The sequence below is a fragment of the Pieris rapae genome, chromosome 3, assembly GCF_905147795.1.
Source record: "Pieris rapae chromosome 3, ilPieRapa1.1, whole genome shotgun sequence".
Lineage (NCBI taxonomy): Eukaryota > Metazoa > Arthropoda > Insecta > Lepidoptera > Pieridae > Pieris > Pieris rapae.
The window spans coordinates 273764-301722 of record NC_059511.1 but is presented as its reverse complement, the minus strand read 5'-3'; the positions used below and the strand labels follow the sequence as shown (position 1 = coordinate 301722).

General features: G+C 40.8%; 3 protein-coding genes across 4 annotated transcripts in view; 1 reads left to right on the top strand and 2 right to left on the bottom strand.

Annotated features, from left to right (window-relative positions):
• Window positions 1-23: 23 nt before the first annotated feature.
• Window positions 24-9268, bottom strand: LOC111002640 (protein FAM91A1). The gene is made up of 19 exons (XM_022272806.2): window positions 9065-9268; window positions 8649-8733; window positions 7960-8067; window positions 7450-7551; window positions 6860-7041; window positions 6534-6634; window positions 5940-6117; window positions 5725-5858; window positions 5397-5499; window positions 4459-4566; window positions 3986-4072; window positions 3732-3910; window positions 3075-3241; window positions 2720-2947; window positions 2471-2617; window positions 1773-2359; window positions 1599-1702; window positions 1447-1516; window positions 24-1334 (listed from the first exon to the last, which is right to left on the bottom strand). Exons 1-19 carry the CDS (start codon window positions 9134-9136, stop codon window positions 1224-1226), a joined length of 2853 nt encoding a protein of 950 aa, XP_022128498.2. The 5' UTR covers window positions 9137-9268; the 3' UTR covers window positions 24-1223.
• A 490-nt stretch (window positions 9269-9758) lies between these two features.
• LOC111002662 (muskelin) lies at window positions 9759-16485 on the top strand. The gene is made up of 13 exons (XM_022272837.2): window positions 9759-9968; window positions 10200-10412; window positions 10584-10785; window positions 11927-12119; window positions 12631-12806; window positions 12901-13018; window positions 13111-13337; window positions 13716-14204; window positions 14275-14433; window positions 14592-14831; window positions 14917-15072; window positions 15151-15390; window positions 15524-16485. Exons 1-12 carry the CDS (start codon window positions 9889-9891, stop codon window positions 15388-15390), a joined length of 2493 nt encoding a protein of 830 aa, XP_022128529.2. The 5' UTR covers window positions 9759-9888; the 3' UTR covers window positions 15524-16485.
• A 1049-nt stretch (window positions 16486-17534) lies between these two features.
• LOC111002604 (protein bicaudal D) overlaps window positions 17535-27959 on the bottom strand; it is a 14198-nt gene continuing 3773 nt past the window's right edge. For both annotated transcript variants that reach the window (XM_022272758.2, XM_022272759.2), the window contains 8 exons: window positions 22901-23125; window positions 22538-22775; window positions 22301-22455; window positions 22078-22221; window positions 21428-22004; window positions 20250-20507; window positions 20008-20174; window positions 17535-19935 (listed from right to left, as the gene is read on the bottom strand). In XM_022272758.2, coding sequence (XP_022128450.2) covers window positions 19861-19935; window positions 20008-20174; window positions 20250-20507; window positions 21428-22004; window positions 22078-22221; window positions 22301-22455; window positions 22538-22775; window positions 22901-23125 — 1839 coding nt within the window. In that variant the 3' untranslated portion in view covers window positions 17535-19860. The remainder of the gene's footprint in view (window positions 19936-20007; window positions 20175-20249; window positions 20508-21427; window positions 22005-22077; window positions 22222-22300; window positions 22456-22537; window positions 22776-22900; window positions 23126-27959) is intronic.

Sequence of the window (27959 nt, the reverse complement as noted above, 5' to 3'; positions counted from 1 at the left end):
GGACACTTAACATGGAATAAGTAGATAAATATCAAGTGAAGGGCTGACTAAGTTTGTAGCTTTAATTTATTTTTTGCTTTATTTAAAGATCAAAAGTGTAACGACTAACTACACTTACACATGAACTGAATTTAAACCTCTTGTAACATATAAAGCGTAACAAAAATATCACAATTTCATAAAAAAAATAATATGCAAGGAATTTTACATAATATAGCGGACGGTACAGATAACTATCTATTATTAGTAGGTACATAATTGTTAATTTCTACATCTATTATATACTATATTTAAACATAATTATTAGTATGTAACTAGTAGATGCAAAAAATAATAGAACCACAAAATTTTTGTGACTTGTGTAAATATGTGTATGATTACCTATTTTCTTAACAGAAAAATTATAACTATGGAAGCAATTTTATGAAACTAAACACTTTAAATTATTAACAATAATATATTAATCACAAAAATACAAATTAAGTAAGTGTTCACAGTACATATATATTTATTCGTATTTTATATTATTTTTAATAAAAATATATAATTATAAATACGTGAAACCTATAACAATGCTTTGCGTACATAAATTAATAGGGCAGGAGCTTAATAGAAGGTTATAACAATTACCCAATTTAACATGTATGTAAGAGATACGATAAAGAAATTCAAGTTCCACATACTAAACATAAATCTAAAATGACACGAAGATGGCTAAGTTATACAGTAAAGAAATTTTTAAATAGGATATAATTTATTACTTCAGTTATGAACCATAAAGTTACTTGTCTAACAGTTTTACGTTACAAGGCTTACAACATCGTAGGCCGAAAACAATAAAAAATATTTATTTTAAAAAAGTATACATCAGCTACATAAAGTAAAGCATGAGAGGAATTGTTTTATCATTTTTAGCCCCACAGTCATTTCTGTCTGCACCAAAAAGGTGCCACATACTTTTATTTGACATTTATTTTACGCTGTATTGAAAAGAGATATATAATATAACGTTTTTGTTAGTAAAAGGGCTATTCTGTACATGGTAATGTACAACATTTTAATCACAGGAGTTATAGAAAATAATGTATATTACAGCAACTGAAGAAATTGGAAGCGTGGAGAACTATAACGGCTGTTTTGTATCTAGATTCTAGACCACAAAATGCTACTTTAATGGTCATTCACTATGACTATATCACATTCACTAAAATTAGGCGAACGTGTCACTTTCCACTCCATTCGCTAATTCGGCCGTTTTCAAAAACTAGGTTTTTTCTCGGCAAAGGGACTAACGTCCCTCTTTTCACAATTCCCATATCTTCCCCGGGATAATACTGTAACGTAAAGGCAATTCTTTTAACAACTCTTACATCTCAGATGGCATTAAAGTTTACAATGGAATAATAATATTTGATTAAAATAATGCCCATATAATAAATGACTCACCTGACATTGGGACACAAATTTTAGTAAGTCACCCCTTATAAATTCATTGTCCTCTTTTATTTTTTCTAATCTGGAATTCAGTACATTGTAATTTTAAATTTATAAATCAGTAAGAAACGGAAAAAAATCCTATGAAATGCAGGGCTACTTACAATTCTGGTTTCGCTATCCTGTCAACAATGCTCTGACAGACCTTTTCACATAAGGCTTCATCGAACAGAGGTATACCGAACTGCAGGTCTAGAATGGTCCATCGCTGAAAGAATATACGAAGAAAGTGAAACTCGTGGTTCATTAGAAACATCTCGATTGTTGACAACACGCACCTCGGGTTTGCAAGTCTCGTCGTCGGAGCAATTGTGTGCCGTGTCCACGCCGCTGTCGCCCTCTCCGCTCATCTCCGTCAACTTGTTGCTCAACTGAGTGAACATAGACACCGACTCCTCCGCCGGACTCAACAGATCGACCGACTTTTCTTCCTTCTTGTCAAACTTCAGATTCTCGACGCTGGGCGTTCCGGAATGTATGGGAACCAGATCGTCCGTAATGGACTCTTTGCTAATCGATATTTTGGAATGTTTCAAGTCTTCTATGCTGGTCGAAGTGGAATGTATGGGTACAAAATCATCGCTGCCCGCGATGGACTCTTTGCTTCTGTGGGTGTCTACGTTTAGGCTGTCTAACTCTTCGCATAACAATTTCCCGCCTTCGGCGCTCGTGAAGCCGTTGGCGGGGGAGCCGGTTTTGCTGTCAGTGGTCGGCGTGACGGCAAAGTGCGATTCTATGGGCGACCGTAGTCTATTGTCTATGGCTTTGAACTCTGTGGTCTTTTCGCCGGATTCGTTAGAGGATAGAGATAGTTCGCTGACGGGTTTGGCCATGCCGCATATTTCCTTTTTCTTCCGACTTGGAACTAAAAAAAATATATTTTGTTTAAATTTGCTGCACAGTTATATGCAGACTGACTTATCAAATATTACCGTTAAAGATTTGCGAATGCAATAATATGATATCGTTAATTTACCGAGTTGTACAGTGGAGGGAGGTCTCGCACAGCCGAGGTCAGGCACTCCGATATCGGCCAGCGTCACGTACCCCGCAGTGCGCGTGAGACGCAACCTTCGCATGAGGCGCCTGAGCCCACCGTGCTTACGCCAGAGACATTGATGGTCTAAAAAAGTTATTTTTTTATTAAAGACGTGTCAAATCTTTGAACTTTTTTATCTAGTAGGATTCTATATTAGTAGGCATTACATCATCACTTTGTACCGACCTTCAGCGTCATCCATGGAAGCCGGTGGGAAGGCCAGATACGCTACATGCGGCGGGGCTCTTACTCCGGCCGCCTGCAGCAGCACGGGGCCCCGGCGCAACGCCGAGTTGGCCGCCGCCAGGGCGGCCGCAGCCGGCAGAGCGGCGGCTTCCGATTCCGCCGTCCACCAAGACACGGCCAGCCGCGAGAAGCCAAGGAGACATCTGGGCACCCCGCGGAGAACCGTACCTGAATTTGACATAACTATTTGAAGAAGCCAATCGCTATTTGAGTAAATTTAATTAAATAAAACCGATGAACTAAAAACAATCTACGCGTGCGTTAGCTGCATTCCAATGAATATCGCTGCACAAACCCTTAGTGAGCAGCAGCGTAGGGGGTCCGTAGCCCGCCACGTGATACAAGTAAAGCCTCATCCAGGGCGAAGAGGCCTCGGGGGGCGCAGGACCCACGTGCGCCAAGGAACACGCGGCCGAGCCCGCTCTAGCCTCTCGGCTCAAGGGCGCCGTCGATATCGCCAGTCTGAAACATCAAAGGCCTTAGTTTTCGCCCCTTGACAAGATTAGGCGTGCAAGATAACAACACGTGAATTGAGGTCTTCGTCTTCTGCGTCCAAAATAATAGCTTGGTTTCGGAACGCAAGATAATGTATAAAATCCCGGGCCGACGAGATGGAGGCACGGTTCGTGTCAGTCCAATATACAAGAGTTAAGCAGAAACAGCTCAGTCCAATATCAGCTGAAGCTGAGGAACCTTGAGACCGAAATCGGGCAGTGAATGAAGCATATCTTAGCCCAAGTGGTCGCGTTTAAAAAAAGGCACTTTGAACCGGTGAAGCTAGGATATAAATTGGAGGTTGAGTCGGTAACTCAGAAAATACCATCAGATTTTGACATATAATACATTAATTAAAATCAAAATTCGTTTATCCGGTTTAGATGCGTCTTAGGAAATGCTTATGAATTGAAAATTGAAAAATGAAGGCGAGTGGCCCATGTGGGAATAATCTCACCTATATTTCGTAGCGAGCAGCCTGGCTCGCGCTGGTGCATCGAGCGCATGCAGCGCTTCACAGCGCAACAAGTCCAACGGGCGGAGTTTGGGCCGCAGCGTCCTCAGCGCTATCCGGAGGCACGCGGCCGCCGCGAGGTACCGTCGCGCTTCTCCCTCGATTTCGGGATCTGCGACGACCTGACGGGTACCAAGTCGGCGATAAGGTTTTTCGAACCAAAAATATGAGACAATCAAACCGTACTATCACCTCACCTTATCTAACTCCATAAGCAGACTGTCCAGGCTTTCATCGCACAGTTTGCCGACTTCAAATAATGTGACCGCGTGACTCTTGAGATCCTAAAAAAATATTTCTCGTTTCGTATTCTTACAAATGTATAAATAAAAATTCCCATGCTTAATGCTTAAACGAGTTCCTCAAAACTATTATTTTGAATTTCAAATTATATAATTGTCACATCGTTTCGCATCCATAGAGAAGACTATATATACATACGAATGACACGTGAATGATGATTCGCAGAGGCTACGGTCAATTCTGTCAAATGCTGATTTCCTTGCCTGACGTGTAGTGTGCAGGCATCTTAATCTAGTAAACTGGAATACAGTCCAATTTTACGCTTTTCAAACAGTTCCATGTGATTTAACTAGTTCAGTCAGTGTTCGTAAGATGAAAATATTTGTACTAAGAGACTGTGTGAGGAATTGGAATTTGATATCCTTACTGGGGATAAGTTTCCCATCATGAGGTAAGCGGCGAGCGTCGAATCAAATAAGACAGCGACTCTCTGTCCACCGCTGGTGGGCGTCGTCTCCAAGGGTACGTGGGGTATCTTAAACAAATAAATAATATTAACATATTACATACAGAAAATATGATTCTCCTGCTTAAACTTAAGCAACACATAAACAAAATTAAATTAAATCACTCACGGGGTAGATAAATAACCACTATTTTAAATAAATTAATTTATTTACTGTGTTTACGATTAGAAAAATATACAAAGCTAAGCATACGAGCAACCAACGATATGTCACAAAGTGCACTGGCGCACGCATTAATCCCAGTAACCTGCGTACACGTATACGTACGCGCGGAACATTGAAGACCAGTTTTCGTGTTTACGATAAAAAAAATGGTAAAGTTTGAATAAAAGTACATTTGAAATGTAAATTTGTAAAATCAAAATCATTTATTCATTTAGGTAACACAATTTACACTTATGAACGTCAAAATACGAAATATACATTAAATGTTTCTAATTTTACATTTATTGCCAGTTCTCAAATTAAGACTTCCAGTTACAATCACAACCAATTACAATTAACTATCCTAATTAAAACAACAATAAATATGTATATAATACTAACAGACTCGGCCAAGCATTGCTGTGGCTAAGGTTTTTGTTATATTTCATAGTATTAAACTATTCAAGGGAAACGGTAGGAGAACTTATGTGAAAGGTTGGTACTTTTAACAAATAATAAACAAATATTTACAATAAAATAATATTGCGGGTATAAATTGAGATGTAAGCTATCCTAACTTTTAAGTTAGATCAAACTGCACACGGTGTGCAAATTTGATTGATATCGGTTCAATAGTTTATATAATTATTGACGTGATTTATATAAATTAAAAAAATGCTTTGATATAACTCACCTGCTTGGAGGTAGAAGGCATATCCTTGATGAGCACAGGCTCCATTTGCAAAGCGTCTTCGTCTAAGCTCGAGTCGAACGATAGAGGGGTAATTTGACGATATCTAAAAATATTATATTTCGTCATTTAAAGCTAAACTTAGTTTAATAGTATACATTCAAAAAACAATTGATATCACTCCTTGTCAATTAGAACCAGCAATTCCCGAGAATAGCGCATTTAACCAAACAATAAATATCGGTCGACCATGATTCATAAAGAATCGAGTAGAATTACGATGTCTATTTATTTTGGTTTAGATCTATACTATTAATTGAAATAAACTGACGGGCGATGCTGGTGCGTGGTGATGGCGTGCGTCCAAGAGGCGTGGTGAGGGTTGACGGGCGGAGGCTGCAGGTGCTCGGCGAAGCCCAGCCGGCAGTACAGGGACACCGCTTGCTTCACCAGAGACGCGTCCACCTACAAACCGCAATGTACAATTGAACATATCAAATTACTACAAATTCTCCCGATTATATACAGATACTGCAGAATAATTACCTGCAGCACTGAGGCCAGTTCGGCTACGCTCGTGTGCTCGTCAATGGACACGAACACTTTATAAAGCAGAGTCTCGAAATAATCCCCCGCTATGCGATTCATCACGAACCCTTTCAAAGGGGGGACGGACACTTTGTCGGCCCCCGTTATGGGTACGTCTAAGTAGACGAGACCTCTCCTGAAATGAAACGTATGACAAATATATGAAAATTGCATGTACATTGAAAAAAATGTGTCCAGGTATAGGCTAATAGGTTTCGCACGGGTGCAATGCTGATGAATCCACGTTTTTATTAAGTATTGTTATTTTCCTCGCTAGAGAGCTCCGATAATAAACGCGTCCGATCGCATAGTGCTATCGGGAGAACTTTTTATTTTAATCTCGCTGTTAGCCTTAAGGGCCTTAACGGCCTTAAGGGCTGCTTTGGCGAGGTGAGCTCGGCCTGAATGAGCGGCTTTCCCGCGACTTGCGCAAGGGTGTCACCTGTGAGACTCGAAGCTCGGCTTGGGCCGTCGCCTACATAGGGATATAGGGTCAGAGAAAACGACTTTGTTCTATACTATGTAGTGAATTTATATCATGAATAACCTCACCTGTATAGGCTTTTAACAAGGTTGTAGTCGAGCGTGCCGGCCGTTTGAGATCCTCGGTCTATGAGGAGGTCTATAAGTGACTTCTCACTCTCATTAAGAGGCTGGATGGAAGATAACCTTCGGTTAGTCAAACAAAGTAAACAAAGACAGATCAACCATGTATTAATAATGTCAGTTTTGAATACCATAGCTTTAGAAATTAATTAATAAAATTTGTTAATGTTAATAATAATAAATACATTTATATTTATTTATATTTAGATGCAAAAAAACAACATCACACTTCAAAAAGATACCATTGCTATTCCATCTTAATTAGAACTTACTTTAACATCTTCTTCGAGGACATATCCGAGCTCCACCCTCCACCAGGGTTGCATGGGTATATTGAGGGGCACTCGAGGTAACAGACCACGGATGGCCTTGGACCTTCCGCGGCGCCCCAGGGACCTAGCCTTCGCTACTAGCTCTAAGTACTCATTACGGCCTATGCCTAATAGACGAAGACCTAGAGAAGAGGCACAACAGTAAATGTGTTACTCATCTGTGTACAATTTACGGTAGACATGTTCTAGTGGACAATATCAGTATTTGTACAGTATATCAGCATTATAACCATTATCAACTTCATCAATATATAGTTATTTATCTAACATAACATAAATGAAACTATTGTTTCAGTGGCACTTAAAGTAGCCAGATCTGACAAAATATGTGTTAACTCCATATCCTTGGAGAAATTTATGTCTAGCATATCAAACCAAATTAAATCAAAAATATTTTTATTCATATAGGTAAACAAGTACACTAATTATGAATGTATAAAAAAATAAATTAATTGTAAATTTACATTTACTACCATATCATGACACCAAACAAAAACAAGTATTAAAAAAACACATTTCCATTTACTTACAATCAGCAGCAGTGAAATTGGGCATTGTGTCATAACTTTTCTCAGTTTCTATAAGTAATGCAACTACTTCTATGTAGTAAATGAATGGGGTGATTCTAAGACCTGAAAATAAAGATCCATGTTTTAAACTATACATAATATAATGCTTAGTTGATAATACATATTCATAGATAACTGTGGCATGACTATTGTAAAATTTATTTTTATGAGATATCCAAACTAAATTTATGTTGCATACAATGTGTAAATTATCAGAAAATACATCTATTAAAATACTAGCTGTTCTTGCAAACTATGTTTTACCTAAACACATTTTTTTACATACCCACATCCAACATATGAATCATTGATTTCTTTTTTGTAATATTCAATTTTACTCTCTATATTAATACAAATAATATTATAAACTTTCTCAGAATACAATGAATAAAGTTGTGTACTTTGATGTACACAGAACATTCAGAGGCAGTGTGAGTTATAGAAAACTGTAAGAGCTTAAATGTAGTGTACCTTTAACTATCATATCAGCTAAGTGATATGGGTAGAGCATGAGCCTTTGTATACTGCTCTGTACCAGCATCTCATAGTATTTCCTTTCATCTTTTCGAACTGAGCGCACTGAAATATCACAATTACTTTTCCAGTTATCAAAGTGATTCTGCTTACATAATATAAAGATGAATAATTTTATTATTCTGCATTTATAGATTATTTTTAAGTCAAAATATACACACATAAATATGTCTAATGCGATACAGACAGATGTTAAAAATAGTCTTTTTGCTTCCTTTGGAACAGGTTGTTGTTCCTTTGAGGCACACCATCTACCTAAAAACTGGTTTAGTTTTATTGACCTCATGAAAAAAGAACAAGTTTCAACATCAGATCAAATTGTTGAAAACAATATATTAATAAATAAAAAAGTGTTTATCCTTATACAAATCCTCCCTGTTTTATACTAATATATAATGTATATTAAATATGTAGTTTTTTTAATGTAAAGTTATATTGTAATTTAATGTAAATTAATTAATAAATTAAATTACAAAATAAATCAACTTAAACCAGCAGTTAGAAACATTCAACAAAACATCAACATATAAATGTTAGCATACAATTATGTTACAATAAAGGAAAAAAAAATATTTTTATAGATCTTCTTGCAGTAAAAACTTTGATAACTGTTAATAAAATCTTACCCAAGCTCCCTCTGAATCTCAGTTGGTTTTTTATACTAAAGTCCAATATACACCTTTCATATTCCTTTGGAGAATCATTAAGTAACTAAAAGAAAAAGGCATACAACGTTACAGGATAATTACAGGTTTTAGAAGTAGATTATATTAGCAGAGGTAGTGTTAGAAAACATACTTTTAAAATATATTTATTATCAATGTTACATTGAAATAAATTTATAACACGATATTACCTTATAATATTATCGGAGTAAAAGGTTTCAGACATTGAATTTCCTAGAGAGTGAAGTTAAGTTACAGATAATAGTACTGTGCAGTACACGTGTTATAATTATCAATAAAATATTTGTTTCCAATCGGAAAATAGAGGGACAGACCTGATAATAACGCATAACTTTGGAATTCATTTTGTTATTTACCTTCTTTACATTTCCTGGCAATTGAGTCCACTGTATCTTTTTACGAATGCATTCATTGATTTCATCTTCCATTTTACAAATATTGATATTATTGCTGTTCACTACATTGAAAAGCGATATTATTTAAATTTGCACCTTGTACAAAATCTGAATGAACACCAAACCAAACCAATATTTTGATAGATGAATGCTGATTGTCGAATGGTGAATTGGTGATTGCAGAAATGTCACATCCATTATCCATTTTCCATAACAAAAATACACCACAGTGTATATAAAATAATAAAGAATAAATTTCAGATATGCTACAAACATGTCTAGAGAAAGATGATAAACTAGATAAAGAACTTCAGTAAAGCGCATGATTTTTTAATGGAATTTATCATATCATACTTATTAAAGACTTTTTTGTTTGTGCTGAATAGTCCTTCTGTAGAGGAACGCGAATCTCACGACTCACGTCCGTCTCACAAATGACCGAGAGTAATATAAGTATAGGGGAAAATATGCAAGTGACCAATCACTTTAATATGTATGCTGACCCATCTAATTTCAATTATTTATTTATTATCATATATCAATAGTCATAGACAAGATTTTTTCTTGCAACCGTCGGGAATCAAGATAGTTGTCACTGCTCAGGTGTCAACTGTCAACCAGTTATAAATACCGATAGCGGCGAATTGACATTTCGAATAATTATAAATTATAATAAATTCAATAATTATTTATCTCTCTTGGTACACAAATATTACTTATCTCGCAGTAAAGTGTTCTTCACAAAATTATTAAAACTTATTCATCTGAAAAAGTGTCGTGTTAAAATGGATGACAAGTTTGAAATACTGAAATTAAATTATAAAATACATAAGTATTCTAGTTTTTCCGCCCACTACGTTCCCGAGTAAGTCAAACAGTTAAATTATTAAAATTTAATAATAAGTAAACATTTAATAACAAAATTACTATCTACTAAATTTACTTCAAATCTAGGGTATCACTTAGCTTTAATAGTAAAGTTTTAAAATATTAAGTGGTTCACACATTTCTATATTTGGTGTTTGTCTGCATTACCTAAAAAATGAATTCTAAAATTAACATTTTTATTAGTCACTTACATACTACATATTGGCAGGAACATCTTGGTCAATAATCCTTCAGACCAGCTGTCTAGATGGTTTACAGACAGTTCTACATCATCACAATTTATTGTTTTAAAACTTGATTCACCAGCAATCGTAGAAACCATAAAATTTGGCAAATATATTAAGCCTCATGTGAGTGATTTGAAAAAGTTTCAAGTTTATGGTGGAACCGATGAAAGCAACTTATCTTTATTATTGACGGGGTAAGTAGAAATATTATCTTTTTGCTACATTAGTAAACTGCCATCATAAGGAATCTCACAATCTAATTTCTCCTTCTGGAATATTGTGTAAATGTTTTATTTTTTGTTTGTACTAATTTGGTGAAAAATTTTTTTTTTATATTAAGTTTATTTTTTATTTCAAAAAAACAGGGGCTTAAGAAAAGATAGTGTAGCAGAAATCTTCCGATTGCGACACAAGACAACTGAAGGCTTGTATCTACCTGTAAAATATATTAAAATAGTGCCATTACAATCATGGGGACCAGTATCAAACTACACCATCTGGTATGTGGAACTTGAGGGAAAAAAACAGCCAGAACTTATAAGCAATGTGATGGAAACTATTAACATGGTTTGTTAATTTATTGAATTTTATTGTTTTAAAAACTATGTACAAGAAATGATGATATTGTGTAAAGTAGAAAAGTATAGTTAGTTTATAGGTGCTGTCTTTTTAATTAGTCTTGATAAAATACCATTGCTGTTGTTAGTGTCTGGCACAAACACACTTTTGTTATGCTTATAGTTTTGCAGCTTTTGTGCTATTCACATCTTCTTTTTAAGCTTGTCTGATGCTATCCTTGCAATAGTCATATGGCACTTTCTTCATCTATCAATATATCAATGCACTCGTCTTAATGATTCTCAACTCTTCTCTTAGGCTATATATGGTTAGAACGAACATCCCATTTTACTGTCAGTAATTTTTTAGAGCTGAGATTTTGGTGAAGGGCAATCAATGTATGTTATTGAAAATAAAATTGAAGGGTACTTAACTAATAAAACAGAAAAATAAACTTTATCAAGGGAAAGTAGTAATACTATTTTATACATCCTCGTAATATTGATAAAAGTGTATATATTCCTTCTCAGTTTGTGGTTGTTCAGTTGTATTATAATGGTAAAATCTTTATTTATATTCAATTATCACTATTGGCTTCATAAGATATTTTAAAATTAAGAAGAATTGCCTAAACCTGATTTCATCAAAGTAGAATTTTTTTCTGAGGTAATAGCAAGACACTACAATCTGCATTGGTATATCTATCTTTTAACTAAGATACTAACAATTCAGGCTTTATTTAAAATCCAAAATACTGCTTCACTTATAATGTGGTAATTTAAAAGCTGGTTAAATATAATATTGCTTTTTGAAACTATCATCATCATAATTTGCAAATTCAAAACTGCACTAAGATTTGCTTGGTTTTGATTGAAGACTTCATTCTATGCCTATAATTGAAGATAGACTTGCCTATTTTTTACTATAAAAGCCGTTGGCAATAGCCAGTATTGTTGTCATTGGCTAAAGTAATTACAAATTATCTTGCTTTTTACACTTAATTACCAAATAAATATAAAACTGTAAAGCAATTAATATTGTTTACCAAAATATTTAAATTCAATAAGTGATTAGTGTAGTGATAAATAATATCTCGTAATCGGACATATAATATGAGTTACGGAGTCTTACAATGAAACAAATATTTCAGCGTAAAGAAGAAGAAGCCGTCCGCATACTCTTGAAGCACCTCCGACGTCGAAGATACAAAGACGCGTTTGAAGCGTTGTCCCGTGAGAGTGGGGTACAACTCGAAGGACATATGCAAGCACGACTATGGAATGCACTCGTCGAGAATGGAGATTATAAACTGGCTGAGAGAATATTTGAAGAATCAGCTCGAGGTATTTATGACAATATCCTACCTTTACTGTATTTCTGCAGCCCGAATTGTTTCGAACATTAGCAGTCTTTCTGATGTAATAAAGAAATTATTCAAGAAGATATTATTTATAATCAATAGATGGGAATCCATTATTCATTGCCTAGGTCTAAAATCAGGAAAATTTTCCAAATTCCTTCTGCCTAAACCAATCTAGGAGTCCAGGTAGGTACCTCTCGTTCGAATTCTTCGCGACTTTAACGGATTGACCACAGCTTAACCGGAGCTGGATATATTCGGTAGTGGGCTGATCGGTTTTAGAGAAAGCATTGTTTGGTTGCCTTTTTTGAACCTAATTCGCTTTTTCTGCTTTACCATTCTTTTTATCTTATATTTATTTTACTTTATTGGATTTTTTTTTGTAACTTAATTTACATCAATTGTCATACATTTTAGATGGAAGATTTTGTAAAATATACCGTAGATTTAGTAGTATTTATGATGTGGTAAACTTTAATAAATTAAATAAATAGATGGGGAGCTCGACTGGTACATGTCATGGCAACCCTACACCCCGGAATGGCGCAAGCTTTGCGGTTGTTCTGCTCAAGTGGAAGAACGGCTGTGCTGCGGTGAGGCCTCCCCAGAGGTGCATCCGCGACCGCACGATCTGTCTTGTGTCGACCGGGACCCTCGGTTGGAGGGCGGGGTGAGTTAAATGTTTCTTATTTATTGTAAACGATTAATTTTTCCTTTGGATTTGGGATTGAATCTTCTCGTTTACGAATGACCTATTCCACCAGGACGTGGCGTTGAATGGAAACGAGGCGATGGAAAACTGCTTCGTATCTTGCGGGACCGCGTGCTCCAACCGGCCCGGGCCTCGCGGCGGACACCAGCTGGTGGTCGACCCTAACACGGGTAAACTGCCTCGTTCATTTATTTTAAAAATACTATTTTCTTTTTCATCCAAGTGGTGGGGATATTTGAGGGAGCACGTGGAATAATTTCAGGTACGCTATACCTCTTCGGCGGTTGGAACGGGACGGAAGATCTGGACGACCTCTGGAGTTTCGACACGGTCAATGAACGGTGGAGTCTCCTCTGCAGGCACAGCGGAATGCTCGGAGGCCCTTCGCCTCGCTCCTGCCACAAAATGGTCTTCGACCCTATCAACGAGAAACTCTACACCATAGGAAGATATCTGGACAACGCTCAGCGGACGCCGGCCAATTTGAACGTGAGATCCTCAGTTTATGATACTCATGTAGCCAAGTTGACATTCTAAAGATACTCGCTAAAATGTCATTGTTTGTCTCCCTAAAATATGGCAACGGAGCCGATGGCTGGTCATGCGTCATACTCGTGATCGGGTAAACGAAAGATACACCGTACTATTTTTCCTATCTCATTTCCTCCCACGTCAAATGAAATCCTATGAATTTATGTCTGTCTCTTTTCACTGTCAACAACTTTCAAATCACAACGATGATAAAGAAATGTTCACTTTGCCGGTTCCATCCTATTTCTGTATTTGTGTCTCTTGCCTGTTGTTTTTGCCTTGCATCCGGTTTGAAATCACATCTAAAGAAGTTTCACCTCAACGATGATATCGCAGAGCGACCTGTACGTTTACTCCGTGCGGTCGGCGGAGTGGTCGCTGGTGATGAGCGACACGGCGGCCAATGGCGGACCTAGGCTCGTCTTCGACCATCAGATGTGCATGGATCCCGACACCAGCACCATCTACGTGTTCGGGGGACGGGTGTTGCCGGCTAACACCGAGGAAACGGCGAGTCCGCAATACTCGGGCCTCTACGCGTACTACATCCAGACCTGCACGTGGCACCAACTTCTGCCCGACGACCACGACCTTCCGGCTCCGCAGCCGCGCGTCTCCCACTCCATGCTCTTCCACCCGATCCAGCGCCGACTGTACATTTTCGCCGGGCAGCGCAACAAGGAGCAACTGCTGGACGCCTGGTGGTACGAGGCGGGGTCGGGGCGGGGCGGGGCGCTGTGCCTGGGCTCCTGCGCCCCGCCCGCCGCCGGCTTCACGCAGAGGGCCACCGTCGACCCCGACACCGACGAGATCTTCGTGCTCTCGGTGCGTACGGCACCGACGTCGGCCATTTTCATTTCTGATTGCCATTTTACAAAGAAGTCGACGTTCGCAGGGCATGAGCAAAGAAAAAGACCGTCGGGTGTACAACACCCTGTGGGTGCTGTCTCTGAGGAGGCTGACGTGGAGTTGCGTCTACAGGAACGAAGCCGTCACGCCCCTGGAACCCAGGCCGCGATTCGCTCATCAGTTGGTCTATGACCCGGTCAGGAAGGTGGGTCGAATCAGTAGAATGTCGGCTATTCAACATATACTTGACCGCGCTATCAAGTTTTAATTAAATTAATAATTTCACAAAATTTTCTTTCTAAAATAAATCTGTGTCTAAAATTTATTGTGAATCGCCAATTAAGCCGGTTATATTTCTCGAAGATCCACTATTTATTCGGCGGAAACCCCGGTTCGGCCAGCAGTCCCCGACTGCGCCTGGACGATCTCTGGGCGTTGCGGTTGACGCGTCCCGCCTTGTCTCGCGTCGTGGACGGCGCGCGGGCAGCCCTCCGCGAGTCCTGTTATCGGGAGCTCGCGGCGGACCCGGCCGCCGCCCCCGAGGCCTTGGCCTATCTGAGACGCGAGCTCAGTGACGTCATCGACCACGCTGACCCCGAGCAGGTATTGTCAAGCGTTGTTTAACAGCCGCTTAAATTACGCGGCCGGCCGTCGGTCGCGGACCTGACGAACGAACGACGAATTGCAGGTGGCGAAGTTCCAGCGCCTGGCGACGGCGCTGTTCGCGGGCCGAGTGCGCGACGAGTGCGCGCCCGTGTCTCTGTCTCCGCGACGCGTCCGGGCGCTCGCTCGACGCCGAGCCGCCGTCAGCGCCCCCGCCGACCTCGCCAGGGCTTTGGCCGCGGTACTTGCCATTTCCTATTATAATCTCCCCCCTCGATGTTCCCGAAGAAGTAACGAGACGCGCGGCCATCTCCCGTAGGTGTTAGGAGTGGACGACACGATCCCCGAAGCGACGCAGCCGTTCGAAGAGGCGACTCTGCCGGACGTAGACACGTGGGACGTCGGCCGGGACGACGAGGAACCGGTCCCGGCGAGCGGTCCCGGCGGGGCGTGGGACGAGAGAGCGGCCCGAATCGGGCTGTACGAGCGGCTGGCCGCCTACTTCCGTCCCAGCACCGTGCCCCCCACCGCCGACATCTTGGATCTCGTCGCTTTATAGGTACTTTAGTCTTAGGAAGTTCATTTTTATTGTCTTGTGTCGTTTCTCCTTTTATCATTGTAATGTTTGCGATGTTGTGTTCTGTGTGTGTGTGCATTTATGAAATTAATTCAGGAAAATAATTTCGTTTCAGATAAGAAATAGTTCTGGCAACATCCGAAGCATCACTCCCTTCTACGTGACAAGATTAATTTATAAACACTTTAATTAAATGATAATCCGTTAAGTTATTTCTCAACACACCGGCAATGTTGGGTAGTGATCTTTGTAATTTAAGAAATTAATTACACAAACAGAAAAAAAAGTACGTACGATGTATTCGTTCTTTGCCGTCAATGAAGATGGCCGATTTTAACTTTAACAAAAAAAATCTTTCAAATTATAACTTTTCGCTTATAGATAGAATTTTTTAACTTCGTGGTATTATATTTTCCAAAGAAGAGAATAAAGTAATCTTAGGAATGCATATTCCGGTTTCTCCCTCACTTTAAAACCGTGTTTATTAAACGTATCCATAAATGTGACGAAATACCGTCGTGTATCCCCGCCTCTAAGTGTTAAGTTTGTTCCTAGATTAGTCTGTAATGTAGGTTTAACGGAGCATTTGTAAATAGGTTTAATGTGCATTTAATGTTTGATTCAAGTAAATTCTCTTTTGTGAAAAAAGAAATAGTTTGAACGTCTAGAGACATATGATGGAACGGTCCCGCTTTAGTTGGTGCAATAGATTTGTAAGAGACGCTTTGGTGAACACGTACATTCTATAAATGGGAAATACGTACGATTTGGTAAATAGAGCTGGCTTCAACTGTAATTTTTATAGGACAACACTTGTTGACGCTCAAATAAATAATGGTTGTAATAATTAAAACGATTAATGTCACGTCAAACAAAGTTAATCTCGCAAAAGCCATGAAGTGCGTTACGTTGAGCGGTAATCACGAACTGTGATAGGAAGATAGTCATACGAGTATTTCATGTTTAAGCGCTTCGAAGAATTAAGTTTTCTTTTGTAAATGTTTTTACAGTTTTTATTGCAGCGAGGCTTATGCTTTCATTTATAATGAATAAAAGTATTTGTGGTATAAAATTAAACGATTCTTTTACTCTCTCCTTATGAATAATGTCTAAATAGACTTATGTTTTTTTTTTGTATTTCTACAATATTTAAAAACCTTTTAACACTAAATGATGAGCTCGTATATTTTGCTAGACGAGTAAATGGTCGAGGATCGAACAAAGGATTTCATTTTACATATTTACTTAATGTCTTTTTGTGTAACTCGCTTGGCCCGAAATTCGCATTCGGTTCAATACGTTAATTCGATGCGACGCAGACGCATACAGGTCTTTATCCGAAATCGAGACCCAATAAGTGTCTCGGACTGGAATCGAATTTAAACTAAGGAAGACCCTTCGTCGTATCACCATTATTGCGAGGGGGTCGATGGCTGGCCATGCTTCACACTCGTGAACGGGTGCTACTTGTGAAGTCATCACATCACATGTGTTTGCTTGTTGTTCCCACGAAAATGTAAGTGCTTGCTCCTATTTCACCATGCCTGCAGCTGATAGAGGTGATAGAGATTTATTTATTTCTTAAGATGTCATGTGGAACATAGTGTAACGGTAGCAGCTCCTTACAAACATTGTGTAAAACAAACAAGTGACGAAGAGTTTATTACTAGTTCTACCCATTTGATTTGAGAAGTGGCAGTAAATGTAAAATAAGAAGCATTTAATATATACGTTGTGTTTGTTACCTATATACATTAATGATTTTTGACTTGTGACTATTGGAAAACAATTTTGCAGTCGTAAGGGGGAGGGGGGGAAAGCTATGGAAGTATGGCGTTTTCACCAAGGCCGGGCGATATTTCTGTCTGGGTCACTTCAATTCCATACAGCACAAATCGCCGGAAAAGTCATCACACAGTGTTGCTGACATCCACGGGCGGCAGTTATCACTTTGTTAACACTTGTGACCCATTAAAAAAAATATGCCGAATAAACGATATAATTTTAACTCTGAAATAATCTTGGTGCTTCATACTATGAAACAATCGCCATTTATTTATAATTGAATTAAAAAAGAATTTTAGGTTTTATATTCGGAAAAGAATTTAAATAAAAACAAAACAAAATTGTAAATATAATAATTTATTTGATACATGATCTTACATCAGTCAAGCGACAACGCGACGAGCATTCCTTTCAAAATTAATTTACTCTTTCATGATATGTTCCCGGTGCTGGTTCATCTGTTTCTATCAGAATATGCTATAACACATCGACAAGGTTTCACCACGCGAGTAGAAGATCTGACGTTTCCAAAATATTAATCGGCCATCTTTACGATCAAACGAATTAAACTTTACAGTGAACCATCAAACTGTGCATCTCGAGACAAAGTATAGTAATTGACAAAAAGAAGCGACGATGCAGCGAGGGAACATTCATGCGAGTTGTCGATTACGAAAATCATGTCACGATACAATAAGTAGCAGGCATTTCATATACTTTAATATAAATAAAGAAGTAATATTCCTTTCTATGAGATAAAAATCATATATTTACGCCTACGCAAAACGAGTAAATAACTAAAGTATATAAATTGTATAAGGAAAATAATATTTGGTTTGCCGCTCCAAAAGCACCACCGCTACGGGCGGACACCGAGCGAGATGACTTCATTTTGCGTATCAGCATGTCCGGCAGACATGCAGTCAAAGGTCCCTAAACAGGTTAACAATAAATAAAGGGTAAATATTATGCATGTCAAAAAACTTATATATAGCTAATACTAATGTATAACACGAACAAAGTGTAAAGTGGACGTGAATAACAAACAACCTACAAAATCAAAAATGGTTCAATTCATTTCGATCGCAACGAACCGAACAGTGCTGACTAGACACGGACGATACGTTCGCGACGTCTGCTGTTGGGCTACGAAAATAATACTAGAGAAAATACTAATTCTATAAATGGTAAAGTTCATCGTTAAGTACGCGAAGAAAATGATCTACAGTTATGTAAGCTAGTGAATAATACGATCTAAAAACCATAAATGCAAGACATGGTCCTCGCGCGTCGAGCCGCGCTAATCAATTACACTACGCGAGAGACTTCGCAGAACGTTCGCTACGACATCTCACAAACGTCATCTACCGAGTACTCGAAGGTTACTGCGACGACTACCTCTAAGCCTAAACGGATAAAGACAACTACGGTTCAACTAGCTACGAACGGACACTAGGAGAGAAACACTACCACCGAATGCCACACGTATTCTAACACGAAAAGCTGCACCGATCACATCCAATAACGTAAACAATAATAAAATCGTAACTTTTAATAAATATTTTGTAAATTTTGCCTTATCAATACGACGCCGGCCGACCCTCGTGAGCAAAGTTTTGAGCGACACTCGCCCTGCGTCGGGCCGAGGGAGAGCCGCCAGGGACGAGGTGAGGGTCGACCGGCTGTGGACAAGATTGGACGCGAGTGGCCGAGGCCACGGGACGGCAGAGACTGCGCCGCGCCGCCGCCGAGCCCCCGAGAGGACTCCGCGGCGGCGCGGCCATCGACGAAACGACGGAAACACTACCAATACAACTAGAACGAGATGGACGAGAATAGACGGCGGAGGGCCACAACTCAACAACGCAACGACGAACGCACAACAGAATTCACGGTCTCTTTGCGCACAATGGAGGGACACCGGACTTGTCCGGTTCGCGTTCTGGACGTTCCAAAGACTCGTTAACGATCAGAGGTACTATATTTACACATACGACTCTTATAAATATGTATATTAATATAATAAAAATAACTTCGCACGGTCGGTAAATAGAGAATTCGCGAAGGGCGCGGGATAACGGCGAATAAAGATTCGATAAAAAATACATCGAACGCGATACGAAAATAGCCGTCGAGCGTTCGATACGATCTGCGGGCAAAATATATTTAGGGAAATTCGATATGAAAATATTGGGCGGGGATATGGGGACGCGCGAGCGACGAGCCGGAGTCTCTCCGGGGCGGAGCGCGAGTCGCGGCGACCGGGCGAGGGCGCGTTCGCGAGTCTCACTCGCCGGTGACGTCACGCCCGCACAGTTTGACGGTTCCGGGAGGCGTTCGGCGCGACGTCACCGCGACCGCGCCCTCCGCGCTCGCTCCTAAGGCTAACTAGGTATTATAAAACGTACAAATAATTTATCCTCTAGAGCTATAGTAAAAAAGTGTCGTAATGTCCTAAATAAATTCGCGCATCGAGCGAGAGATCGTCGGCCTCCGGTCGGTCGCGTCGGTCCCGGATTAACACGCAAAGTGGTGACACAACGACCGAAAGGCTTCCGGAGGAATGGGTCCCCGAGGGTCTCGTCGGGGGCAGGCTCAGGGCGCCGGGCTGTGCTGCAGCAGCTGGCGAAGGGCCGCAGCGGCCGCCTTGAGCGCGCGAAGGATGCGCTAGAAGTCCCGAGGGCGCGCGCGGGCCGTCCCTCCCGCCTTGGGCACTCGGCGCGTGCGCATCTCGCGGTCCACCTGCGAAAGTGCACCGTTGTAGCGATATCGTCACGACCGCGTCGCGGGTCTCCCCTCCGGGGCACGGCGTACCTCGAGCTCCTCCAGCCTCTGCGTGAGGGAGAGCTTCTGCTGGACGGCGAGGCGCAGGAGCTGGTTGAGGGTCTTCTTCTCCTCCTCGGCGCTGGTGAGGGCCTGCGTCAGCTCGTCCACTTGGGTCACGTACTCTTCGCAACGCGCAGCGAACATGGCGCGTAAACCTGGATAATTGAATAATGAATTGTATAAACGTCTCAAAACCGATGAAGACGAACGATGAGACGCGCTTTACTGACTTGAGAAAGTTGCCGCGTCCTCCTTGAGCAGCCTCAGCTCGTTTCTCAGCTTGAGCATGGTCTCCGTGACGATGGTCTTCTCCGTCTCGTACTTGGACTTGAGGTTGGCGAGGGCCACTTCCGCCGTGTTTTTGTTGGATTTGAGAACGGTTCGCAGGGTCGCGATCTGCTCGCGCTTCGTGGACAACAGTGACTTCAGTTTGATCACTTGCTCTTGGAGCTCTGCTAATTCCGCCCCGCGCTCTTCGGCTTCCATCACTGTAATTCACATGGAAAATTAATTTTCGTTACTTTAAAAGAACATAATAGGATGTTCCACAGTTTTTCTTTACGAAATAGAAATCAAAGCGATCTCATTAGAGTAGTGAAAGGTGGATTTGGTCCATCGAGCTTCCCAAAATTCTACAGTTTAATACCTGCTACGGTATCGAGGTAACGTTTACTCAAATTCACCTCGACTACAACTATTTACTTCTAAAGCTAGTCAGGGAACTACTTTTACTGAGCTAACCGTTACATTGACTACGTTTGATCACGACACTGGAATTCTACAGAAGGGAAAGGGTCTCACGTATAGTTCAAATAACGTATTGCAACAAAGGAACGCAGGCGACAAAGCCGGAGCGCAGGGACTCTCTCAGAGAATAGCTACGCCTCTGGCCCCTGCGCTGAAGAGCGGCTCGCTTCGAGGGCGAGCCCCTGCCGTGGGCCGAGGCGCGTCTCCACACGGCGTGGAGGTTTACGTCGCACCTCACCTCACACTTTCTAGCAAACACAAACGGTGAGTTTCGACATTCGTACGGCACGTTCTCTCTCGATAGACTCTCCGTTTGGACACAGCTTTTATATTGAGATATTCTCTCGAAGTGATGCGTGATCTCTTTCACAGATTTTCCCTCGCATACATTGTCGCTACGTCTCTGTTTCGTTTCATGGAAATTCAGGTTCGACACGAGATTGTTAAATTTCTGTCCGGTCTCCGGAAATCCTAACTCGGCGTATATCCAGTCCTCGTTTCGTTTTATGGTATCGTTACTTTTGGTTTTCAGAGAGAAAAGGCAAGGTGTCGGGTCTGCAGAAAGGAATAAAGCTAAATGATCGACGCCTCAATGGAGCACGAGTGAAGCAAGAAAGAGACGTGCTAGGTCAATCGGGATATCATTAAGCGAAGAACTCACCGGGTTGATGCCTAAGCCTGGAGTCGAGCGCCGTGTCCAGCGACGCCCGGAGATGCGTGAGCTGATCCAGCAGCGTGTCGGCGTATCTGGCCACGCTGCCGGCGGCCCGGAGCCCCTCCAGTTCCCCGGCCGCCAGAGCCAGCGCCTCCTCGTCGACGCCCCGGCCTTCGGCGTTGGGGCCGTCCGTCTGGTGCGCGTGCTCCAACAGCAGCCTCTCGGGCTGGGTGCCGTTGACGGCGCACACGTGGTGGTAGAGCTGCGCCAGCGTCTCGGCCGCCGACGTGAGCGCAGGCGCCGCCGACGCGAGCGCGCGGCCCGCTCCTCCCGCGATGGTGCGCATCAGCTCCGCCTCGACCTGCAGCGCGGAGCAGCGCAGTTCGGCCTCGGCCACGCGATCGCTGAGCTGCGCCAACGCCTGGCGCTGCAGAGCGGCCGGCGTGGCGTCCGCCGCGATCTGCGCGGCCATCAGCTCGGCCAACGAGTCGCTGAGAGCTCCCACCTCGCCGCCCGACACGCGCCACCACGTCAGCCATTTTGCCGCCCGAGCGCTCACGCCGCCCTCGCTCTTCTCTTCGTCCTGAGATGCGAGTTAGATGTTGATAACGATGTTGATAAACGATGAGATAAGAAAATCTCTGCGAAATACTCACGAGTGGGCCGCACTCGCCGTGCAAGTGGCGCAGGGCGCTGAGCCTCGAGGCGAGTCGCACGAGGCCGGTCCTCAAGGCCGTCGCGGCGGCGCTCTCGGTCTCCGCCGTCGTCTGCGCGGTGCGTAGGGAAGAAGAGAGTTGACCCTGAAAACGTAGAGGGCGTTCGATTAATCAGTACTAACTCGCTTTCTTCGTAAGCTCGATTGGCGCTCGGGAGTCTTACGTTCTCGTTGTGGGCTTGCTCCAGCTGCTTCTCGAGTCTCGATATTTCGTGCAGGTGCACCTCCGAGAAGAGGTCGGCGTGATGGTCCACGGCCAGCTCTGCGCCGCCGGACCCGCCAGCTTCGCCCTCCTCGTCGCCGCCGTCTTCCGGCATACCTGCCGATTAGCTTCACCTCAAATACACAGTTCCACACGGATATTGGGCCTAAAATTCGTGGTAATCATAAACAAATTCTACCTCGTATACTGTACGCCAGATTCGTGATATTATAAGCTGCTTCTCTGCTCAGGTGGGCGTCGAGTTCCTTCTTAGCGGCGAACTTGGCTTCCCTCTCCGCCTGCAGCGCTTCCAGCGCTTCGGCCAGCTGCCTCTCTGCGATACGTCTGAGGGCAGCCATCTCTTCGGCCGCTGCACGGGCGTTCTCGGCTTCTTCACGCAATTGTCTAACTTCATGTTTTAAGCCTTCAAATTCGACCTAAAATTATAATAAAACCACAAAAATAGTGTGAAACTGCTGCTTGTTAATGGCTAAAGTGTTTAATGTGAATATTATATACTTTTTCTAATGAATAATTAATTAAATTTAACATGTTAACTTACTTGCGAGGATCGTAGAGCGGAAACTTGTTTCTGTAGGGATATATTTTCGTCTTCCAAGTCGCCAATGTCTAGAAGTAACCTCTGCTCTCTCTGCCTGGCCTCCCTGAGCTCAGCTCTGAGGGCGGCTCGTTCCGACTCCCTCGTCGCTTTGTCAGCGCCCAGTTCCGAACTCTCCGCTAATAACCTATCTCTTTCACTGATTACACGATCTAATTCATGGCGTAGCTGCAAAAGTAACACAAATCAGTGGCGAATTTAATACGAGACGCTAAGAAGATATTATTCGCCACAAAGACATATTCTCTGCCTCTCGATAGCAACTAAGTAAGCTCATTATACTTTCAAAGATTATCTAGACCAAGGGATAATCACGCTTGAAGTGGTGCCGCTTTAGAATATTAAACAGCTAACAATGCCAACTGCAACATTTTATTTTTAATTTATTTATTTATTTATTTATTTATTTGGTGCACAAAACACATTATAATCTTTACAAAAATAAACTTAAAACTAATAGTTATGAACAGGATTCTAATGTAAAACCATGTGCACACTGCAAAATTAATGTTACATCAATAAAAGGCTCATAACTAACAAAGGTAACATAGTAAAAAAAAAAAACAATAATAATAATAATAATAAGTTCCTCGACACCAATTTAACGTAACGTTAACCAGGACCACAAGGGTCAGCACTTAACCTACGATGGAGGATGTCTTTAACGACACTAATGAATTTATTGATGTTGCGACAGAATATGTCCACAAGTAAGTGGTTGCTCTTTGCCATCTCGTTATATTGACGAGCCATCCTGGTCAAAGGGTTGTAAAAAGAGATGTTATTCTTATAAGTTTGAAGGGAAAATAAATTGACTTCGTTAGCTCTACGGGCACTAAATCTAATGTTAAGGCTAATGTGAGCTAGTAGTTCGGGAGAGTCTATAATGGAGTGGGTGATTTTGTAAAGGTAAACTAAGTCGAAGACTATGCGTCTGGATTCTAATGGTTGAACTTTAAATTTCAGGAGTCTATCGCAATAATTTAAGTTAGACCGGCCAGGTTTTATACGATAACATAAAATTCTGAGAAATTTCCTCTGAATTCGTTCAATATCGTCAATGTGCACCTTATAATTCGGCGACCATATTGGACTACCGTATTCTAATATACTTCTTACGAGGCTGAAGTATAAGTACAAGGTGCTACGAGGATTTTTAAAACCTTTTGTGGATCTAAGAATAAAACCCAGTAGATGGTTTGCTTTAGACGTGATGTGACTATAGTGGGCACGGAATGAAAGCTTGTCATCGAACAGGATACCTAGGTCTTTTGCAACATCTGATCTGTTAACTAATTGACCATCTATGACGTAGTTCCATACGATTTTGTTTCGTTTATTAGTAAACGATATGACAAAACACTTGTCTATATTTAAATACATGTAGTTCGTCTTGCACCATAGTGATACGGTATTGATATCACGCTGTAATGTTAAGCAGTCATCTAAATTAGTAATAGAAGTAAATATTTTTAAGTCATCTGCATATAAGAGACAATTGCAGGACAGTTGTTGAATAAGGTCATTAATAAAAACTACGAAGAATAATGGCCCTAAGTGGGAACCCTGAGGTACTCCCGATGTAACTGCGATAGGTGCAGAGATGAAGCCCTTTAACGCAACCAACTGAGTTCTAGAGTCTAGGTATGAGCAGATCCATCTATATAAACTGCCGTGGATACCATGTGACGCTAACTTATGACAGAGCAGATGGTGATTTACTTTGTCAAAAGCCTTAGAGAAGTCAGTGTAAACAGAGTCAACTTGGCCACCTGTGGCAAACACTTGACAGAGATAGTTTTTGTATTCCAGAAGGTTAGTGACCGTAGACCTGTTTCTAACAAAACCATGTTGCTTGTCTGAAAGAACAGGCTTAAAATGGCTGAACAGATGAGTATACATCACTGACTCAAATAATTTAGCAGCGCAAGATAAAATACTTATCGGTCTATAGTTTTTACAATTGGACTTATCACCACTTTTATAAATAGGTATTATGTGGGCAGTTTTCCAGCGCTTAGGAAACACACCACTAGTTAACGATTTATTAAAGAGAACACATAATGGAATGGACAACTCCTTTCCGCAACTTTTTATGAAAATAGGAGGCAGAAGGTCAGGACCCGCCCCTTTGTTAATATCCAAACTATCTATTTTACGTTTGATATCTGTTACCGTAATAGAAAAGCCAGATAATATATTAAAATACGTGTTATTTACAGCACCAGATTGGTCAGTGTATATAGTTTTATTAGTTTTATCGTCAAAAACTGAACCAAAGTATCGCGAAAAAAGGTCACATATCCCCTGACCGTCTGTCTCAGAAGTATTTTCAAGTGTCATGGTGTGAGGCACTGAAATATGGCCTTTACGATTATTCACAAATCTCCAAAATGATTTTATGTCCTTGGCCAACGAGTCCTCGATGGATGCGATATACTTGTCGTAACAAATCTTGGTAAGAAATTTGCATCTCTCCCTCAGCAAAGAGAAAACGTCGTAATCGCGGGGATTCCCAAACCTCTTAAACCGTTTATGGTATAAGTTTTTTTCTTTATTACATTTAATTAAGGATTTGCTGTACCAGACTGGATAAGATGAGAATTTGCTACAACAACTTGGTGTATTTCTTGATATTATTTCAAATAAAAGCTCATAAAAAGCTTCGGTGCACTCATCAATACAAGGGGACGATAAGATTTCGGACCAGTTCACAGACTGGAGTTCAGATTTAATGTTTTCAAAATTACATTTAGCAAAATTAAGCCGTTTAATGTTAGCGCGTTGAAGCCCTTTAGAAATCTGAATCGGAGAAAGAGTAATCAAAATTGCGGGATGATTTTTATCTAACAAACTTAATGCAAGTGTTTCATTGACACTTATACAATCTATATTAGAAAGCACCAAATCCAACAAGCGAGCGTTTGCATTTGTGATAAAGTTATGCTGTTTTAGATTACACAGTGACATTAATTCATTTAGTAGAAGGAGCTTCTTACTCGGGTTAGGGGAAATTGACAGAGAGGGATTAATCGAATCAGAGTAATCAGGTGTGTTAAAATCACCAATTAATAAGAAATTATCCAAAGGGAAACGATTAAGAAGTAAATTTTGGCAATGGCTATAAAAGAGTTCAAGCTTGTTAATTCTAATATCAGGAGGCAAATAGCAAACACATAAATTTATGCGAGAAGTGTCACGTGCTTCAGGAATAAGAGTAACCCAGACATCCTCCATATCACTATCCCACGATGCTTGACGGATGACCTGGTATTTTTTATGGACGGCGAGTAAAACTCCACCTCCCTCGGTTTTAGCACAGGAGGAATCCGCACGATCTCGTCTGAAGAGATTGTAACGGGCGTCAACAACTTCGCCATCGAAAACACTCATATTTAAGTTCGTTTCCGTCAAGCATATAATATCGAAGTTAGAATTTAACAGATTTAAAGAAAATTGAGTTAACTTGCTACGAATTCTGTTTACATTTTGATAAAATATATTAATCATTGTGGAAATAACGTGTGATTCAGTATATAAAAACAAAAATTGATCAAGTAACTTACTAAGCAATGATAAACAAACAAATTAGTAGTAGTAATAACAATTAAGACAATTTAGTGAAGGAATCATGACTTTTAATTAGAATGGCCGGGCTTGATTCATCCTTACGAACATAAATTTGGCCATATCGCACCCAAACAAACCTGTAGTTCTTGTCAGTAGAAAATTTACGTGCCGCACGGTGTAACTCTTTAGCTTCAGGAGACAAATGTTCAGACAAGTATATCCTGCTCGACGACGAGCCGCCAATACCAATATCGGTAGTAGATAGTTTGGTGTCAGGGTGGGACTTATTGAAGCGAGTCAACGCAGACAAGAGTGTATCACGCTGACGCTGCGTTGAGAGGGTAACTAGTATGTTTCGCGGCCTTTTGGAGTTTGAGTCCATCTTAGCTACACGACGACATGCTTTAACATCACTCTCAGATACCACAACATTTAAACACTCACAGAGTTTTTTGAATAACTCCATCAGATTCTCAGTCTTGCTTTCGGGTACCTCGTGAATCTCGAGGTTTAAGTCACGTGAAATCTTTTCAACTGTAAATAAACGACTCTGGAGTTTTGATAACGTGTTTTGAGATTTCGTAAGTTCAGTCTCGAGTACCCTGATTCGATTGTCTTTGTCTGCAATATTTGACTTCAAATCATTTTGTTCTAAGATGATAAAATCCGTTGTCGTCGTGAAGTCAGCCTTTACCAACTCAACAGCTCGGCTAACCTCGTCGGTCACCATGTCCTTCAAGTCCTTTCTAAGCGCGGACCGTAGATTTAGCATAAACGATGAGTCAGGGGACAGTTTCAAGTCTATAAGTTTGCTAATACTGTCCAACGTAACCGGCTGCTTAGAAAAGTCAGCGCCTGCAGAAGTTTTCGTAGCAAAATCACACTCCGGCTCTTTACACGTCGTTATATATGAGGAGGCGCTTGGTGATTGGTTATTGCGACCCCGCCGGACAGGAGTATTATCGTCATTGTTTTTACGCCGAGTTACATTCTGACACAGAGGACAATTAAGTGATGCCAATTGCTCAGCACTGAGCTGCTTAGTCGACCCGGCAGCAACATCAAGGCATTCATAACAAAACTTGCGTTTGCAATTATTACACTTTAAAAAATGATCGACATTTAATACGTTATTACAGCCATGGCATTTCATAGCTTGATTAGATTCACTATTATTCACTTCACTGATTTTACGTATTCTGTATTACTTCAAATTTGACTTATAAAAGCTAACACTATTGTTAAAAATTGAATAATAACACTATAACACGGCTAATAATACTTTTAACACGGCTATGGACTACCTTCCACCACGGTTGAAAATTGAATGCCAATTAATTAAATTAAATTAGTCTACTTACACATCTTAAATGATAACGAGACTAGGAATGTAGGTATACATTATATTTATATATTATATTTAAAAATATGG